This window comes from Cnephaeus nilssonii (genome assembly GCF_951640355.1).
Source record: "Cnephaeus nilssonii genome assembly, chromosome: 14".
NCBI lineage: Eukaryota > Metazoa > Chordata > Mammalia > Chiroptera > Vespertilionidae > Cnephaeus > Cnephaeus nilssonii.
In genome coordinates this window covers 41,227,451-41,248,711 of record NC_137085.1, presented here as the reverse complement: position 1 = coordinate 41,248,711, position 21,261 = coordinate 41,227,451, and the positions used below count along the sequence as shown (strand labels likewise).

General features: G+C 39.2%; 1 protein-coding gene across 1 annotated transcript in view; it reads left to right on the top strand.

Annotated features, from left to right (window-relative positions):
- Positions 1-21,261, top strand: part of TMC1 (transmembrane channel like 1) — a 308,867-nt gene that overhangs the window by 269,379 nt on the left and 18,227 nt on the right. The window contains exons 13-19 of the mRNA XM_079791452.1: positions 872-1,014; positions 6,839-6,983; positions 7,778-7,972; positions 10,539-10,718; positions 10,838-10,999; positions 11,846-11,974; positions 20,261-20,328. Coding sequence (XP_079647578.1) covers positions 872-1,014; positions 6,839-6,983; positions 7,778-7,972; positions 10,539-10,718; positions 10,838-10,999; positions 11,846-11,974; positions 20,261-20,328 — 1,022 coding nt within the window. The remainder of the gene's footprint in view (positions 1-871; positions 1,015-6,838; positions 6,984-7,777; positions 7,973-10,538; positions 10,719-10,837; positions 11,000-11,845; positions 11,975-20,260; positions 20,329-21,261) is intronic.

Here is a 21,261-nt window from a genome sequence, read left to right as displayed (position 1 = left end):
TGGGAGGTAATGGGATGTAATAGTCTTGATGAATAGAAGGTTGTGCAGATCACTTCCAATGTCACCTCACCTTTTCCTCGCCCGAGCTAAGACACTGCTCTGGGTTTTAGGAGAAATAGTCTAACTGTGGCTCAGGTGACTGGAAGTGGGTACCTGCCATCACAATTTGAGGAAGCATGTTTCACACCCTCCCCCAAATATCAAGCAAGTTCTTAAAATTATAAATCTGATGACACCATAAACTGTTTTTATTGAATTTATTGGGGTGACGTTGGTTAATAAACTTATATAGGTTTCAGGTGTACACTTCTATAATACATCATCTGTATATTGCATTGTGTGTTCACCACCCCAAGTCAAGTCTCTTTCCATCACCATTTATCCCCCTTTACCTTCTTCTAACTCCCCCCATCCCCTTCCCTCTGGTAATCAGCATGCTGTTATCTGTGTCCATGAGGTGTTGGTGTTGTTGTTGTTGCTTAAATTTCTTCATCTTTATCACCCAGCCCTGCAATGCCCCTCCCTTCTGACAGCTGTCAATCTGTCATCTATCTATGAGTCTCTTTTTGTTTTGATGTACTAATCAATGGGCATTTCGTGGTAATGGCTCTACAGCTGAACAAACCTGTATTTGATTAAAAATTGGGTCTATTTAGAAGTCCCTGAATTTCAAGTAAACCAAGTAACTGCCAATCAGTGTGGCAGCTGAAACGTTCACTCTCTGAAGCAAAACAATAGGGCTCATGTCAAAGCCATCTCCCAAGTTTGAAAATTAATGTCATTTTGTCATTCCTTTTAAAAATCTATCTTTTTTTTCCCTTTGAGTTTCTCTTCATGGCATCTGCTAACTGGCTTTGTTGTTGGCTTTTAGGGCTTGGCGCAATATTCCGTCCTCTTTTATGGCTATTACGACAATCAACGAACGATTGGATGGATGAATTTCAGGTTGCCGCTCTCCTATTTTCTGGTGGGGATCAGCTGCATCGGATACAGCTTTCTGGTTGTCCTTAAAGCGTAAGTTTCATTGGGCTCTTGGGAAGCAGACAATGATTTCTGGAATCAAATGGGAGAATGGATGTAATTTTTTTTCTGTTTTACATTTAGAGGATGCAGAGTCTATGAGATAAAATGTCGTTCTAATACTGATGCTAATGTTAGACTATTACATCCTCCAAACAAAAGGATTGAACATGAGTGCAGGCCTTTGGGTCATCTCACTGCATACCCATCCTGTGTTTAAGCATATTTTTAAAATGTGCCTTCTTGTACTTTGACGTGTGAATCAATGTTGCAAAGAAGACACAGAAACAGCTGCTGACCCTCGTTTTGTGTACAGAGGTTTGTGACTTGCAGAACCAGTTCAATAGGCAGAAATAGTTGTTCTCTGTTCTTTTTTTCAAAAAGCCAGTATAATCGCTCATCCAAAAAGTTTCAGCTGAATAAGGTGGCAAAAACAAATGGCCCCCATGAGACCATCCTGATCAATGGTATCATCATGGTTTGTCTTAGAAAAGGATTTATTAGAGCAAGAGGAAGAATTTTATAGGGTACTGATGAAACACCAATTTTTTTCCTCTGCCTGAAATGCATAGGGTGGGGGTAAAGTAGGTTTACAGTTGTATGTATAGAAAATAATGCAATCCTATCTAATCCTATCTAATAAAAGGGTAATATGCAAATTGACCATCACTCCAACACACAAGATGGCCGCCCCCATGTGGTCAAAGATGGCTGACCCTATGTGGACACAAGGTGGCCGCCACAAGATGGCCTGCAAGGGAGGGCAGTTGTGGGTGATCAGGCCAGCAAGGGAGGGCAGTTAGGGGTGACCAGGCCTGTAAGGGAGGGCAGTTGGGAGGGACCAGGCCTGCAGGGGAGGGCAGTTGTGGGGGACCAGGCCTGCAGGGGAGGGCAGTTGTGGGTGACCAGGCCAGCAGGGGAGGGTAGTTAGAGGTGACCAGGCTGGCATAGGAGGGCAGTTAGGGGTGACTGGGCCAGCAGAGGAGGGCAGTTGGGGGGACCAGGCCTGCAGGGAAGGGCAGTTGGGGGAGACCAGGTCTGCAGGGGAAGACATTTGGGTAGGACCCAGGCCTGCAGGGGAGGGCAGTTGGGGGGGATCAGGCCTGCAGGGGAGGGTAGTTGGGGGGGGGGGGGGACCAGGCTGGCAGGAGAGGGCAATTAGGAGCATTTGGGCTGGCAGGGAGCAGTTAGGCATTGATTAGGCTGGCAGGCAGAAGCAGTTAGGGGCAATCAGGCAGGCAGGCAGGTGAGCGGTTGGGAGCCAGCAGTCCTCGATTGTGAGAGGGATGTCCGACTGCCCATTTAGGCCCGATCCTGGTGGGACAACCCTCAAGGGGTCTCAGTTTGGAGAGGATGCAGGCTGGGCTGAGGGATACACACTCCTCTTGCATGAATTTTGTGCACCGGGCCTCTAGTGATAAATAAATAATAATACAAGGATAAACACGGTGTGTCACATACTCACAACTGTGAACCTACTTCTGCCTACCCTGTATTGGTAATACTCTGAGGAAACCTAGCACAGTTGTTTGGGGCTATGAGTAACCTGCCCTTCAGCCAGTTCTCTGCTCTAGCTTAGGAGAAGAATTGAGACACCTCAATTAATGTCCCAACCCTGTAGTTGACTCTGCACAGGGAGAACTGGCCATTTGCTTCATTTCAGAGAAGGGCCTTGTCCTAGGGTCCAAGTCTGTGACACACTTTGGGTCCTGTCCCTGTCACAATTACTGATTCCACCAAAGAACACTATCATATTTAGTTTTTAAGCCCCTTCATGACATGATGAAAGCCTTAATGGAGACTCCACATCCAAAATATTTATCTACTGCTCAAGTGTAATCAGAGATCCTAAATACCTAGTATTAGTTATCTATCTACCTGATGCAGTACTATTACATTCCAAAATCTAAGGTATTTCTAGTCTTTACCATATTTTTTAAAATCCTACATAATAAAATGGTAATATGTAAATTACCATCACTCCGCTACGCCCACGATTGGGCCAGCAGGAGGCGCAGGGGGCGGGACTCAGGGTGGTCGGGGTAGCTGATTGGGCCAGCAGGACGCTGAGCTCGCGGCGCCACTGGCGCCACGAGCTCAGTGTCTGTGCCATGGCTGCCGGAGGCTTTTGGAAGGCCTGGGGCACCCGCGGACAGCCGGCCAGGTCCCCCGTGATCAAAGGCCAAAGCGGGGGACCTGGCCGGCTGTCTGCTCCGGCGCAAGGCCTTTCGAAAGCCTCCGCAGCGCCAGAGGCTTTCGGAAGGCCTGGGGCACCCGCGGACAGCCAGCCCGCTGGTGCACCAGGTGCATGATTAAATCATGCACTGGGCCTCTAGTATATATATATATATATATATATATATATATATATATATATATATATTGACTTCAGAGAGGAAGGGAGAGGGAAACAGAGATAGAAACATCAATGATGAGAGAGAATCACTGATCGGCTGCCTCCCGCACACCCCCATTTTGATTTGGCAAGATTAAAGTCAGGGAGCCAGTCACATTAGAGAGGCCTCATGAGGATACTTTCTGAATTGGTCCTTCACTGTCCTTAGTCACTGGGCAAGCAAGTTCGTGTATGTCCAGTTACTCAGCTCTTTTCAGTGATTCTGTAGAGGCTGTGAATCCCCAGCTGGTCTGCATGGACTCAAATCCCAGCTCTACCGTGGACTAAAAGACCTTTGACAACTTATACAAATGTTCTGTTCTCTAGTTTCCCTCTTAATAGAGTTGTCATAACACCTTGGTCTTAGGATGGCCATGAGGACTAAATGAGTTAATACATAAAATGAGTTAATACTGAGAACATGTCTGGCTGGTAGTAAATAATTGATAACTGTTGATAATTTTGTTAGGATTGTAACCCATTTGTTTATTGAAGAACCAAATGTAACCCCAGTGACAGAGCAGTCACATAGGTTTATGCAGTTGCACATTAATGGATTTGTGTATTCATTACAATAATTTTCTAGTTGGTGAATTTTAAGGTTATAGAACAGCATTGTGCAAAGAAATATAAGATGAACCACACATCTCACTTAAAATTTTCTAGTAGCCATATTAATTTACACAGGTAAATTAAGTTAATTTAAAAATACTTTTATTGATTTTTTTGAGAGAGAGAGGAGGGAGAGAGAGAGAAACATCGATTTATTGAATTTTAATAATATATTTTATTTAATTCAATATGGCAAATGCATTAACATATAATTAAAATAATATTATTATTGAGATTTTTTTGGTACTTTCTTTGAAGTCTTATGTGTATTTTATATTATCACATTTCAGGCATTCTGTCACCACATGTTGCTGGTGGTGACCATATTGGATAATGCCAGCCTAGAGGAAATGGCAGTTTTTCCTAACTAGCTTAAAGATGCCATTTAGGATAGTTGCAGGGCACCAAATCCACATTTTCTCTCTTAAAGTCATTCATATTATGCCAATGAAACCAACCTGGCTTTGGTCCCTCCCTCTGGCATGGACCTTTGGTTGTTTGTTACCTGATGGGCCAGTGGTTTAAACTCGTTATTGTGTATTGCAAAACAGTTACAAAGCAATTCATAACTCCTACCCACTCCTAGCCTTGGGAACAAGGCTTGGTAGAAAGAGAATTAATGATATATAAGTGATTGCACAAAATCATTTATCATTGCCTCCCCTCATCCCCACCCCGATAGAATATATTATTGGAATAAACATGGGTGGCTTTATGAGTTACATTATTCAAATCAAATAGAAGGGAATCTAGGTTTTAAAATTAATTAGGCTATGGGTGGACTTTGACATCTTGCCCATACTGTTTGTCTAGGCATCCTCATCTATAAAATGCTGGCCAATATATAATTTTAATTATTTAATTGGGAAATTGGAAGGTAATATGAGATAGAAATCCAAGAAAGAACTTCGAGCTTTTAAGACAGGGTGACTAACTTTATTGATTCAGGACTCTCCCTGTTTTAGCACCAAAGTCTTGTGCCCTGGAAACCCATTCAGTCCCTGGCAAATCAAGATGGTTGGTCACTATAGTCTTAGCTCCTTCCTTCCTTCCTTCCTTCCTTCCTTCCTTCCTTCCTTCCTTCCTTCCTTCCTTCCTTCCTTCCTTCCGAGGCAGTGTACATTACTAACCACATCAGAAGCTTAGAAATATTCGTAGTCAAAAAATACATATGTATTAAAAGCAAATTAATACAGCATAATGTAAAGTTACATAACATGGAGAGCATCAGCCCCTTCATATGTTGTCCTCATCTCTTTAAAGTTTTGTATCACACAGTAAAGGTGCTGTAATTTCAATATCTAATTGTTCCTATTAAAAACAGTTCTTTGAGCTAAAAATGTTGGCATATCCAGAGCAGCAAACCACCGGAAATAACTGAGTCATTCAGGGCAGGCATGCCTTATGAACATGGCTCTTGCTGTCTGTTTTATCCCAACAGGCGTTCCTAAGGCTTTCACCTGTTGTAGGGTTCATCGAGATGAGATATACTCCTTTTTCTGTTTATGAGACTGGCCGTAATAGACTAAGCTAACAAGCAGAGCATTGAATACCTAAATAATGTACTTATACAAGCCTCAAATGGTGTGAAAAATTTTGTCCACATAGACTATCTATCCTCTATATATTAAAAACCTATATACACCATAAACCAGCTTCAAAAACCTATATACACCATAAACCAGCTTCAATACATGCATATAAATATTTTTAAATTAGGAAAAGAGAGAATATCCTTATTTATTAACCCTTAAACATGACAAAGTAGGTAGTGGTTTAATTATTTTACAGATGATAAAATAATATTAGAGATACCTAATGACCTACCCACAGGCATTTGACTGTACGACCTATTTGAACCAAATTATATTTGGTTATTTTTTCATAACACATTAGCCCATTTAAAATAGATAAACTTTCATAAGGTGTGGGGACATTGGGGGAATTTAGATGACCTTAGAGATGCCTGTCAACCTATGATGTCATATTGCTTCTTTCTTTTTGGGTTCCATAATCACTATCATGTTTAAAAAACCAAAGTCTTATAGGATCGTTTAATAATATGTATCATATGAAATTTCAGTTTTGCTATTTTTAGTGATTAGGGAAAAAAGGAAGTGGAATAAGTAGAAAACAGTTCTCTAACTACTGAAATAAATGTGCAAGTAAATGCATTTAAACTCTCTAATCCAAAAAATTATTTTTTAAATCACCGAGTAGAATATGTATAACTACTATCTCAATTTTTGATCAAGAGTTGCAGAGTAATGGAGAAATGCCATGCATTTGGTGCAATCACTCTTTTGGAGGACGTTCTAGGGTGAATTGAAATATATGCAGTTATTTCCTGACCTGACCTGGCTTCGTCCATCTCGAGGCTTCAGGGGGTCTGGGAACCATTGAAGTTGTGTAGAACAGCGTCAGAGCCTACCCATGTTTTCTTTTCCTGGGAGGGACCCAATGGTTTTCTTCAGATTTCTAAAGAGAGCCTTATCCCACAAAATGTTAAGAGCCAAGAGTATGCGGCTAAGAAAACAGTTTAGGAAAACAAATAAAAATATGTGTTTTTATATAACCTGTTTAATTTTTAAAACCATCAAGTCTTTTAATCTTGAAAGCCTGAAAAATGCACAGTTTAAAAACTTAAAAATAAACTTCTATTTTCTGGTTATTAAAAAAAAAAGTGTTTGAAAATATGTCTTTTAGCTATTGCATCTCCAATTAACCTATACTTAGGATGTTTTAACATTCCCTGTACTCTCCGCCTTTTTTTGTATTCTGGTTGCTGGATTAAACTTCCTGTTTTTATAGAATGACCCAAAATATTGGTGATGATGGGGGTGGTGATGACAACACCTTCAACTTCAGCTGGAAGGTGTTCTGTAGCTGGGACTACCTGATTGGCAATCCGGAAACAGCAGACAACAAATTCAATTCTATCACAATGAACTTTAAGGTAAAGATGGCCACCTTCCAGAGTCTTTTCTTTGTGTTTCTAATATATATATTTTTTATTGATTTCAGAGAGGAAGGGAGAGGGAGAGAGATAGAAACATCAATGATGAGAGAAACTCATTGATTGGCTGCTTCCCACATGCCCCCTACTGGGGACCGAGTCCTAAACCCAGGCATATGCCCTTGACAGGAACAGAACCTGGGACTCTTCAGTCCACCGGCTGTCGCTCTATCCACTGAGCCAAACCGCCGAGGGTTTTTCTTTGTATTTGTCAGAGTAAAATGGGAGCAATCCCATATGTTCCAGCTAACAAAGTATCTTGACAATTAAACGAAAGATTAACTCATCATTTCTGCCTACTGGGACTTGGGCAGGATTCTGATTATGACTGGAAAATATCTGGTGACCCACAATTCCATCATCTCTTCTCTAAGTTTGGTATTAAAATAATGCCATTGGCTTAAAACAAGGGGACCATTAGTAATCAGAATCAGATATTTTATATAACAGAACAACTCAATATTTAAGATGACTTTGAAGTATTATTTTGTAGCTTTTAGAAAACTATACTGGAAGAGAATTTAGAATGAAGACTATCCTATTAGATTGGTTAGAGATGGTTTGTAAGAATTCCTCCTTTCTCTCACTTGTTCTCACTTACTGGCAATATTCATTGGTTTGTGAAATCCCAGATTTAGTTAATTTTCATATTTTACATTCTGATGTTAGCAAAATTAATTCCTGAGTTCACGGTACTTGTGTAGCTCAGATATTTCTCTTTTTCCTGGCTACAGGAAGCTATAATTGAAGAAAGAGCGGCCCAAGTAGAAGAAAACGTCCACTTGATCAGATTCCTGAGGTTTCTCGCTAACTTCTTCGTGTTTCTAACACTTGCCGCGAGTGGATACCTCATCTTTTGGGCTGTGAAGAGATCCCAGGAATTTGCACAGCAAGATCCCGACACCCTTGGGTGGTGGGAAAAAAACGAAGTTCGTCTCTGCATGCTTTTTATGTGCTTAGAACCTGACACTTGAGATTTTGTGGGTTATGCTTCTATGGCAGAACATTAAATAAGACCACTCTCTACCTCTTTCCTCTATCTGCCCTGCGAGTTAGCCAACCCTGTCCCACATTTTCCACTCTATCCCAGCCTTATTTGCAAAGCTGTCTACTGGCTGTCTTTCATTTTGGGACATTCTGGAACGTTATAGTTGGGAGAGATGTCAGCACACATATATTCCAACCAGTACAGTTTACAAGGAAATGAGGACTCTCAGGAGATTAGGTGATGTGTTCATGGTCACAGAACTATGGAGAAAAGTGAGTTAAAACCTAGGATTCTTGGTTTCAAGCGACACACTCTTTTCATGAACTTATACTGATTTCTCTGTAGATCCTGCATCTGTCATTGAAAGATCCGTTTGTTGCCTGAATTCTCTGAAGCAGCGATGATAGAGCCTTGGTTCCTGTGTTTAACTCATGGACACATTCAGATTGCCTCCCCGACTTTGGGCAAGTCTGGATTCTCTCTGTTTTTCACTATCAGCCTAACTCCCTATCTCCCTTTTCTCCTCCTAGCCTTCTTTTCTCCCCCTCTGAATGCAATTCAAATTAGGAAGGTTAGTTCTTTGCAGGAATTAAATATAACTGTGATTTTTTTTCCCCCCAGCATATCTGCCCATTTAGCAGGTCAGAGAAGGGAGGTCAGAGGTTGATATTTAAAATCAGGAAATCATTGACCATATGTTGTTGCTAAGGCCTATTCTCTTTAATACAATGTTCCAGCATGCAATGTGGCACCATTTAGAACTTGGGCATTTTCAAAGTTTGGGTAGATTTAATCTGTGCAAAGCATAGACTTCCCACACTGAAATTTCTGCAGAGCTTTATAGACCAAAAAGATTAAGTCTTCATAGTATAGAATCTCCTTAAACATTTTTGGACAGTAAATGGTATTACTTACAACAAAAACTTCCAAACAAAAGCATTCTATATTTAGCCATGGTAACATTGTAGATGGAAGGCCATTCATTTAAGAGACTATAATAACACAGACATTTCATGGAAACATGTGAAACAGTTTGGTGGAGATATTTCATTTACTTAAATAAACTTCAAAGCCTTTACTAAGTTTGCTGTCAAAATTCTTTCTTATAGTTGTGATAATATTTATAGGCACAGTTACCATGCCACTTTAGTCTATGGTTCATATTGACCATATTTTTGTATAAATGAACCACAGTAAAGGATGGGTATTGATTATCAATCATTAAAAGGGTCACTCTTTGTAAGAACCTGTTTAACACCCATTTTAGGAGATCCCTGAGTCCTAGGAGCCAACACAGGTAATAATGGGAAGTTATGCATAACTATAAATTTGATAAAACAGAATTAAATTTACCTTATATAAGATTGTACAAGATCTGCCAAGTTTTTACTTTAGGCTGAAATGATATCATGCTGATTTTATGTTATGCTGATTTTTAGCTCCTGCTGGTCATGCATATATAATGTTCTTAATAAAAATGGACAAAACGTATTGACAATTATTTTCTAAATATAGTCTAGTACTTCTAATCAAAATATGGAATCCACAGGGGGAAATAGGAAATAAATTTTTAATGGTGGCAGTTTGAGCCAGGTATCTAGGAAAGACAGTTGCTAAAGTTAACTGAAAAGTTACCAGAAATCCTTTTTTTTAATACATTTTTTTTTTTTTTAGTTTAGGAAGGCTTTTCTTCCACCATAAAAGTAGTACCTGCTCTGGATTTTTTTCCTTTGACTTAATTTAGCCAAATAATATAATCATAAGGGTGCCAGTCAGTTAGGAGAGAAGAAACACACATTTCCTACTTGCCCTATTTCTCTCTCTCTCCCCACCCCATCCTTCTCTCTCTTACCATTCTCTTGCCTTTGGCATCATGAACCAGTCATTTTTGAAACTGTCTTGCCTTGGCTTCAGTGGCTTCAATAACATCATACTATGTGTTCTTCATTGGTTTCTCTGAATGTCCTCTGTTTTCTTTGATAAAGCACTTTTTCTTTTGCTCCTAACAGTTTGCATGTCCCTAAATTCAATGTTTAGTCCTGAGCCCATCTCAAGGAAGTCATTCATTCTAACTAATTAAACTAACTCATATGCTGATGATTTTTAAGTTATTATTTCCAATTTGGATCTCATTCTTCAAGCAGATCATTTTCCATTGCCTTTGGAAATATGTTGTGTAGTGCAACACCATATCAGAATCAGTTACCATGCAGAACAATACGGGTTCTTTGGGTAGTGAGTGATGTAAATTGCATCCCTCATTATACCAGGAAACACTCTTATTACTGGCACATACAAAAGCTCATATACATCCAAATCTTAAGAATGTAAGTTGATATTGACTTTGATGTTTTATTAAGATTAAATTTTAAAAATGCACCAGATAATCTTCTTAGTCTAATAAAAAAATCAAAGGTATCTAGCTGGAATTTTGTAAAAGTATGGAGGAAAGCAATAATAATTTCTAAATACTATTAACCTAATTTATCCCTTGTGTCTCCTTGTAGATGAATATGGTCATGTCCCTCCTGGGGATGTTCTGTCCAACATTGTTTGACTTGTTTGCTGAATTGGAAGACTACCATCCCCTCATTGCTCTAAAATGGCTACTGATACGCATTTTTGCTCTTCTTTTGGGCAACTTGTATGTATTTATTCTCGCCTTGTTGGATGAGATCAACAACAAGGTAAATCGTGTGTCTGGTTTTTCATCAGCACGTTGTTACATTCTCAGTCTCAAGACTGCCAGACGTGCATTTGATATCTGTGTTATGTTCACTTTTGTTGCTATTGCTTTGCTTTCTAGATTGAAGAGGAAAAGCTAGTAAGGGTCAATATTACCCTGTGGGAAGCCAACATGATCAAGGCCTACAATGCAACACTCACTGGAAACAGCACTGGGGCACCGTTTTTTGTGCACCCTGCAGATGTACCTCGAGGACCCTGCTGGGAAACAATGGTGGGACAGGTAATATCACAAACAGAAGTGCATGACAATTAATGGATTAAAAAAGAGCAGAGTCAATAGTTCTTCCGTAAGTGTGGCCTAATTTTTTATTGCTTAAACTAATAAAATACAGCTAAGATTTATTGAATGCTTACCATGTGCTGGCTGTGAATTTCATACACATTATCTCATGCATGCCTCACATCCATCCACTGAGGGAAGTTCTCCTTTTACACCCCTTTTACAGTTGCACATAACGGAAGGCTTGTTTTCAAACAAAGTGAGTTGTTTACTACCTATTGGTGTTCTAATAAAGCAACTCATTTTAATTTATATTACTCTGGGGTTTAAGTATTTTCCAATGTTTTAATTGACTGTGTATTTTCTCCTGAGGATTTCTTGTTTGCAACATTTGCCAATTCTTTTCCTAATTGAATCACCCATCTATTGTCATACTGATTTGTAAAAGTTTTCATGTGTTAGAAAAACAAATCTTCTATCATCTATGCTGCATGTGCTTTTTCCAAGTTTGTCTTTAAACTTTATAAATATTGCTGTTTGCCATATTAAAATTTAAACTTCCACATGGCCAATATTTTCCTATTTTGGGGGATTGTATGGTGCTTATAAAAGTTTCTCAGTAATAAGACTTTTAATGCAGTGATTTTGGAACAGAAAATAATTATTTTTAAACCAATAAAATAAGGGTGAAGCATTCTTCATTTGCTAGACATGCCTGACTAGTTTCTTTACCATTAATTGCAGTTTCCATGCTCATACTGTTTAGAAACATGACAAATTCACTGTCAACACTAGGACCATTTAAAGACAAAAATGCAAATTGTAATGCAGATAATATCTCCACAGGAATTTGTGCGGCTGACTGTTTCTGATGTTTTGACCACTTATGTCACAATCCTTATTGGCGACTTTCTCCGGGCATGTTTTGTAAGATTTTGCAATTACTGCTGGTGCTGGGATTTAGAATATGGATATGTAAGTATGATACTCATGTTTCTTTTATCAGATTATTCTTTTGCGGCTCATTGTTTGCACACACTATGCAAGAAGACAACATCTCAGAATTTAGAGGGTGGGATATACTTTTTATTATTTATTTTATTTTTTAAATATATTTTTATTTATTGATTTCAGAGAGGAAGGGAAAGGTAGAGAGAGATAGAAATATCAATGATGAGAGAGGATCATTGATCAGCTACCTCCTGCACGACTCCTACTGGGGATCGAGCCTGTAACCCGGGCATGTGCCCTTGACCGGAATTGAACCTGGGACCCTTCAGTCCGCAGGCTGACACTCTATCAACTGAGCCAAACCAGCCAGGGCGTGATCTACTTTTTAGATGTCAATACAGTAGTTCCCCCTTATCTGCAGAGAATACATTCCAAAACCCCCAGTGGATGCCTGAAACCACAGATAGTGTCAAACCTATATACATTATTTTTCTCTATATAGACATGCCTTTTTACTTAAAGGAAGCACTTTATGGCTTCCTTTTGGCATATCTTACTTGCCAGCATCACTACTCTTGTGTTTTGGGGCCATTATTAAGTAAAATGTTATTTGAACACAAGCACTGCAATACCAGGACAATTGATGTGATAACCGAGATAGCTACTGACTAACAGGTGGGGAGCATCTGCATATGAATACAGATGAATTGATGACTCACATCCCAAGCAGAAGGGAGCAGGGGGGTGCAAGATTTCATCACACTATGTAGAATAGCGGGCGACTTAAAACATACGAATTGTTCATTTCTGGAATTTTCCACTTAGTATTTTTGAACAACAGTTGACCATGGATATCTGAAACTGTGGAAAGCAAAACTGTGGATAAGGGGAGAACTAGTATAAATGGAGTCCAATGAGTATGGTTTTAATTCAGAGCGGGTCAGACATGAATATCATGGCTCACATATTCTCATAAATTAGCACAGGATGGCTGAAGCAATGGATGGTGAGCTCAGTAAGTGTTGGACCCAGAGTTAGCTCCCTCCCCATGAAACTTGTAGCATTTCCAGAAACAGGGCAGGATAGGTAGTATCCACCTCTTATTCTATTAATGCCTCAAATGCTACTAAATAAACTCCTAGACACGTATCATGGCTAGTCCCTGTGCAGTACATTGGGAAATAGAAAGATTTATTAACTATAGTGCTTACTTCATAAAGCTCACAATCTAAGAAGAGCTCAGCAGAGACAAGCAGGGGGCTTTTGAGGAGGTTTCGAGGAAAGCCGAGGGTGCTGACAGGGCGCTGGCAAGTGGTGGAGCTGAATTCCAGCAACCTGACTTTCTTTCCCATGACAACAGCATGGAAGTCAGGTTTCTTTGTCTTCATCACCAGCTCACTGTCTACGTTCAACCCTGGGTCACCACACTAAGTTCGAAGGCGGCAGCAAGCACATATCACGACTCTGTGTTCTAACATACTCCAGCGGCCCACCGTCCCTCTTTCGCAAATGAAACAGTCATCTTGAGAAACATGACCTGGGGGTTGGTTGTACTCATTGGCTTAAAATCCTCCAGTAGCTTATTTAGAAGGAATTCCCAACCCCTGTCCAGGCCCTTTAATTCCTTATATGATCTGTTTCTTTTCTTTTTCTCTGAGCTCACCTCTTACTACTTTTGCTCTTTCATTGTAAAGTCCACAAATGTTGGGATTCTTTCTGATGCTCCGATACAAGATGGCCCTTTCACTGTCACTAGCTATTCCTCCCTCCAGGGATGCACATTCCCAGAATTTGGCATGGCTCATTCCTTTTTGTCATTAAAGATTCAGATTATGTCATCTCTTTAGAGCTCTTCTCTGGCCGCCCATTCTAATGTAGCCTACCAGACACTCTCAGCACACTGTTTTATTTTCTTCATGTGACGTATACCTACTTGACATTTCCCTTTTTAAAAGTGCTTATTATGCATCTCTGTTAGAATGAAAGCTCTATGACACAGAGGCCTTGACTTCTATGCTTAGAACTACTAGTATGCCTGTCACATGGCAAGCATTAGGAGTTGACTGGCTGGTTCAATGTTGAGCCTCCTCATTCTAGCACCATCAAGGCAACACCATGCATCTATTGGCAGATTTCTGCTTGCTTCCAGGCATGGAGTCAGCTCTGGCTTAATGTTTTTGAGCCCACGATGTTTCTTTTCTCACCAGTGAAGTGATATCCTTTACTGCTGATCTCCCTCCTGTCTCATGCACCAAGTCTCAGGACAAGTTCTACATTCAGAACTGTCTTTAAGACTCTGGGCTAGCTCCTCTGCCTGGCTATCTGACTTTGAAATCGTACCTTCTCTTAGGTCATCTCTATCATCCTCACTGAAAGTGGCTCTCAGACGAGCCAAAAGCAGTTAGGTAATGCTCTTTGGTGAACGATAGTGAGGTAATGCTATAGATCCAGGATGCTGTTGCATTGCTTTCCCGTTCCCTGCTATGAGGTATTCAGCTGGCTTGGTTTCATTTCCGTCTTCCTTGCCTGATTCAGCTCTTCTGATGCAGACATAAAACTTGCCCTTTTTTGTGTGTGTTAGACTATTGCTTAGCTTATGCTTGCTTTTTAGCCCTTTCTTCTTAAGTGCTAGAAAATTTTGCTTTAAATATGAAGTCAATGCAACATGACCTGGATGCATAAACACTGTAATTAAATGATTGATTTATTATTCATTGAGTGCTGACAGTGCTCTTGAATTAGTACAAAGTACAGAAAAAAACAACAACAACAAGTTTCTGTCTTGGGTCATAGAGAAAGAATTTTCTTCCATGTTACCTTTGGAAAGCGCTTCAGAGAGAAGTTCAGCATTAAAACGAGTTTTAAAGCATTGAAGTTGGATGGTGGATCTCTGATATGGATCCAATTATCATTGGTGCACCAAGTGAACAACTTACACAAATTGAATGCCTACTAGGTGCGAAACATTATGAGCAAACTCTGGTGCTGGGCGACAAAAGGATACAGAGATAGAAAAGATGTAAGTCTTAGGAGAGGTTGCACGCTTGGGCCTGCAAGCTAGATTCACCTTATAGCTGGTTTTTGTCCTTTGGTCCGCAGAGTGATTTGTTTGTTTTTAATGCGCTAACATTTTAGATCTGGAAGATTTACATTTTTAAAATATGGATTTATTGCTTTCCTAATGTAGTGGAAGGCCTGGAAACTTTAGACTCATATTCCCACTCCAGAGAAATTGGCAGGAGCTGAAAAACCACTGCCCTCTTCAGTTTTATTCATTCACCAGTTTCTTACATTCCTTACTACTCTTTAATCTTGAAGCTTCCATTGTCAGTACCTAGCAGAAAATGCAAATGCCATGGGAGAAATCTACTGTGATTGGACTTCCAGAGGTGAAGGGGAGAGGTCAACAGAAATGCAGACATGACAGAGGAGGAGGCATTTGAGCCAAGTCTTAAAGGATGATCAGAATTTCAAAGGCTTGAGATGGAAGGAAGCATTCTCAGTGAGGGACAAGGTATAAGACAGGGCCCAGCAGCTGGAAAACATGGGCAGTGCAGGCAGAGAATAGAACATCTGTAAAATCCACTATGAGTTAAATATGAAAATAAAAATCACAGGTAATCTCACCACTATGGCATTGCTTATTTGGATTATTTGAATCACATAGTATTAACATTTGTTTATATGTAAGTAAACAAATACTGTAGATTCATTATAGATTTTTATAAACATATATTTAAAATGTGTATATATTATAAATGTATATTTTTATATATTATTCAAATGGATAAAAGACATTTTTATTAAAATATGTATTTAATGACAAGTTGCCTGCTTTTTTAACCTAACAGTGACCATTTTCCTATCCTGTTAACTCTTTTATGACATAGTTTTTAAATGGTTGTGTGATATTCTGTATATGAATATACCATCATTATACATTAAGCTGATCAGTGGTGGAACTAAGTCTAGAACCCATGTCTGATCAACTTCAAAGCCATCAACTAGATTTCCATCATGTTGGTTTTCACTGTAATGCTTCACCTTAGACATTTGAAGGACTCTGCCACATGATGACTAATTCATGAGCCAATCTATGGCATTTGCAACTTAAGGTGTTCCCAGGCTTAGACAGGTCACTTGCAGTAGAATTAAGTTAGCAGAAGAGGTTTGGATATAGAATTAGAAGACAAACTGATGTTCTCTAGCTAAGAATAAGATATTATTTAGCCATCCAGGAAGATGACATGATAAAGAATCAGTAAGAAGCCATGGGTATCCCATGAAGGGATGCGAACATGGGAAAAGGGACAGCACAGGCTGGATTTGAAGTTCCACTTGAATATTGGACAGTATCTGTCTATAGGCAACTAGGATTGAAGTGCAAACCTCAAGGTGTTGTCATCCTAGCAGATGAGGCTAGGATTTGTCCTCAGTCAGTGGTTCTCACATATGAGCGTACATTAGAATCCCCTGAAGGCAGGATAGGATTTCTGATTCAGGAGATCTGGGTTGGGCCTAAGAATTTACTCTCAAGTTCCCAGGTAAAGCTGCCCGCTGGTCTGGGGACCACACTTGAGAAGCATCATTGCCTTAAAGACACAGGCAGGCCAGCCTGCAGCTCTAAGAGGAGTGGTTCCAACTGTGGGAAATGAGGTTTGTGTGAAGAAAGTCAAGCAGGTCGTTGCAATAATACAATTCTATCTGAGATCTTGAATTGCACTTCACAATATTCAGAGGTTGATGATCTGCCCCAAATAGCTAAACTTGCAGAGAGAATGGGTTTTCCCAGGCTCTTTAGTTCAATGAGCACCATATGTCTTCCCTCTGTCTAGAAGACTGACTAGCCCATCACAAACAAAGATCCTAATATAAAACAAGGTAATTTCCAATCCCTTGGCTATTATGGACCTTAGCCCAAAACCAAATGGGCTCCTTGGTTGCTGACCCTTGAAAATCTTATTAGTGAGTTTATTATACATATCCCATTTGAAACATTCATTAGCTCAGATTTCAAGAAAACCTTTTTATCCCCCACACTTCATTTACCTTTAAGCTTTTTAGATTTTAGAGGCAATTAAACGCATTGCAAATTGATTTACACTGATGTTATTAAAATATTGCCTTAAAAATTTAAACTATAATATAAACTTCTATGTTTAAAAAATCCATCTCTAAAAGAATGAGCATTTAATTGTGTGTGTGTGTGTGTGTGTGTGTGTGTGTGTGTGCACGCAAGGGGGTGCCTTCTCGCATTTGTTTTATCTTTAGAGTGGAAGTTTCTGACTTAATGTCTACAGAATTAAATTAATTTCTAAGGTATTTACAGAAAAACAATTCTTTAATAATTGGGTCTAATGTTCAACCAATTACATATTTTAGATTAGAAAGGGATTTTAGAAATTATTTAGAAGTTAGCAAACTCTCTCTATAAATGGCTGGATAATGTTTTTGCTTCTGCAGGTGTGATATAATGAGAAATGTTTACTTTGGTCTTCATTCCAAGCTCCTGGCGCATAACTCCTAATACCTTTGTAGTTTCATGAGCAATAAAAGTGCTAGGAACATCTTTTGTTCTAATATTGGGTCTTTGACCCTGGTTCCTGACACAGAGCTCCTAAATTTCTTGGAATTTCTTGAGTGATAGGAACATTGTTTGTGGACTTGGAGAGCTTCAGGATGAGGCCTGGTCATCAGAAAGTCCAAGCCATGATTTTAAGCCTCTTCCCCCATCCTCCAGATATGGCTTCTGGGCCATAGTGTGCCAACCCCTAATCTAATTTGTTTAATAAATTTATCTATGAGGAAACTGATGCCAGGAGAGATTAGTGACCGGCCCAGTTTACCCAGCTAGGAAATGGTTGGGCAGAGTCTTACTCTCAGGTCTGCATGCCTGTCAGGTATCTGTATCACCAAGCCACCTGCGATGGTAGGGCTGCTCTATACTCGTTGTCAATTTATGCATCAGAGCTTCTATTCCTCCAGCTGTCCTTGCTGCAAACAGGTACCCTGGGTGTCCCTTGAGCTTTTCTACTCACCTGGTAACAAAAATATCTTATCTCAAATGACCTTTAAGAGGTTTGAGTGCTCGTGAGAATAAAGGGAACGCAGTTCTAAAAGGTTGGATTTTTTCACTGTCTGTGGTTTATTGGGCTAAATCATGACACTATTCTAAGAGGCCAAGATTTGATTTTGGAACTGACACAGAGCAGAGCTGCGCTAAGTGCACAGATGTCACAGGCCACCCCGCTGAGCATTTGTCAAATGTGTTATGTGATCTCTCAGGGCTCCAGGAGAGGGGAATATATGATCCAGAGCAAAGTTCTCCTGGGGAAGGAGAAAGACTCAGAATTGGTGTTTCTCATGATTAGAAGCAATTTCTTTTTCTCCATGAAGGCCATGTTTTTTTCATTGTTGATTTTATAACAAAAACTGTCAACAAAGCCTCTCTTTTTTAGCATCTTATGAATGTTATGGATCTAGATAATTAACAAACATTCTGTATATAATTTAGCAATATCTTGAGTGAATTTGTGCTGAAATCATCCAGGTCACCTTTGTTCTGCCTAGTATAAGAGGCCTATATATTGTTTCATTCTGTATCATTTTATCTTGTAATTTAATCATTCTTGTTATGCCATTTTCTGTTTATCCCCTGAATCTATTACCAAGGCACATTGCTTGTATCTTTCAGTTGACTAGGAGAGTACCACTGCCTTTGGAAATGTGATGAAGTTGACCTAGATTCAAGAATTCTTTAGCAAAGCATCCAAGAATTTTTTAGCAAATATCTACCTTCTTACAACTATATGTTTGGGTTCTTGGGTTTGGGAATAACAGAGACACTTTCAGGGTGTGTGTGTGTGTGTGTGTGTGTGTGTATTGGGGAGAGAGTTATTATAAGGATACATATGACTTGAAGTTACATGTGCAGATGTCAACATCTGGGGTAGTGACAGGGACCTGCCATGCTCATGGTCTCTTGGTCCTTTCAGTTCCAATCTTTTTGCTGTTCTCTTTTTCTCTTGTTACCAATTCCTCAGTCTCCTTCCTGACTATTCTCTATTTTAAATTAAATAGAAGCAGCCCTGCTGGCGTGGCTCAGTGGTTGAGCATCGACCTATGAATCAGGAGGTCACAGTTTGATTCACAGTCAGGGCACATGCCTGGGTTGCGGGCTCGATCCCCAGTGTGGGGCATGTAGGAGGCAGCTGATCAATGATTCTTTTTCATTGTCAATGTTTCTATCTCTCTCTCCCTTCCTCTCTGAAATCAGTAAGTATATAGTTTTAAAAAAATTAAGTAGAAGCAAACTTTATTGCCTTTGCTCATTAGCATTTATCCCATTGGTAGAAGCTTTCCTTATAGGATGCCTAATATGTCACCAGGAAGCCTTTGGATGGGCCACCGTAGGACAGATACCTATCTCAGTTCCTATCAATGGCCCCTCTGCACAAAGAACTGCCTGATCCTTGCCGCCATAAGCAGGATGGTATTATCCCAGAGACAAACACTGCACAGCCAGTTGAATAACTTCTTTAACTTTTGTTGTATTTCTCTATATTTATTTTATTGTAAAAGAAATTCACATATTTTTATTGAAAAATATTTTACAACATACAAAACTTGAAGAAAATAAAAGCTATAACCCATCCCCAACATGAAATAACTATTAATTTTTGTTGAGTACTTCCAAGTCTTTTCTTTATACATAGTTTCATAAAGAGTTCATAAAATAATGAATGTATAATTTTGTGTATTTTTCGTTTAATGTTAAAATATAGTTTTCTCTTGTGTATGTAAACACTCTTCCAACAATGATGTAATTAGCTGCGATATATGTCATATTATAGATAAACTTCAGTTACTGAACCAATATCAGATTTTTAGATGGCTTCATCTCGGCTTGTTTATGTTTTTCAACATTTAAGATAGCTTTGTTAAGACACATTCTGAGAAGTAGACTTAAGAGGGTCAACAAGAGTGAGGTGTTTAAAGCTTTAAATGTGTATCCTTAAATTGTTTTTCTAACAGGCTGCTCTGATATTTACTCTCCCCAGCAGTGTATGAGAGCACGCCTCACCACACTTTCACAGCACTGAATGACAGCATTCTAAGATGAGCTTTACAATCCTGAAAAGAGTGCTTTATTACTTAACTTATTGCTAATTATTCGTTATATTGATCATCCCGCTATTGTTAAGAAAATAGTTGAGAGCTTAGCCATCCTTATGCAGAAGCATAAGCCACTTGCCTTGCAATATTTACCCCATGAGATACTAATCCAATGAATGTCTGTGTCTCTCCTAGCCTTCATACACCGAATTTGACATCAGTGGCAACGTCCTCGCTCTGATCTTCAACCAAGGCATGATCTGGTAGGCCAGCTGTTGGGTAGTCTACCACTTTTTGAAAAGCCTCCAAGATCAATATTGCATAAAACACTGGAGCCCGGTGTCAAAGGAGATCACAATCTGTGTCTAAGTCAACATCTGCCTTTGTAGAATGAATGGCTCTGAATAGTTTACTTTTTTCTTTTTCAAATCTTCAGTCTTGGTCCTCAAAGGTTTCTGCCTGTTTGGCCCAGCACTCCTTCATCAAGTGATGGGCATCTGTGTTCTGGTTGGTAGATTATTGGAAAGCATTTTATATTTTCTTTCCTGTGACACTAGGATCTAACAATGAAACATTAATGATCACATTACTACATGTTAAGTATGGGATAAATTAATGTGAGATCTTTCTGAGAAACTGATTTTATCTTGTCATCACTATTGAATACATTTAAAATACAACTTATAGCTACTGTTAAAAATAGTATCTTACCAAATCCAATAATTTATAGAGATAAAACATATGTTTTAGGAAGGTCAAGTTAAAAATATGATCGTTATTTTGGAACTTGTTTCACAGGGCCATTTGCACATCAGAATTATTCCTTTTGATGTACAAAGGACTGTCATATCTTTTATCAAATGAAAGCATTCTCTCTGAAAACCTTGACAGGTTAAGATGAATTGATATAGTCAAAGCCATTTTTTTAGTTTAAAAGTTGAATCACAGCATGCAATTCATCTGGGGACCATGTGTCTTGTAAATCTGTCACTCAACTAAGAGCACGCCAACCCACAAGCAGTTACAAGTGACTTTCTTTATCCTGCTGATATATGTCTAATATAATATTGTGCCACTGATCACACCATTGTCCTAGGTACAAGTACCAGTGACTAGTTCAGTTTTTGCACAAGCATCTTATGTTACTCAAATCTTTCAACCATGGCTGGCCTGAATTATTAAACCTTTGTGAGACT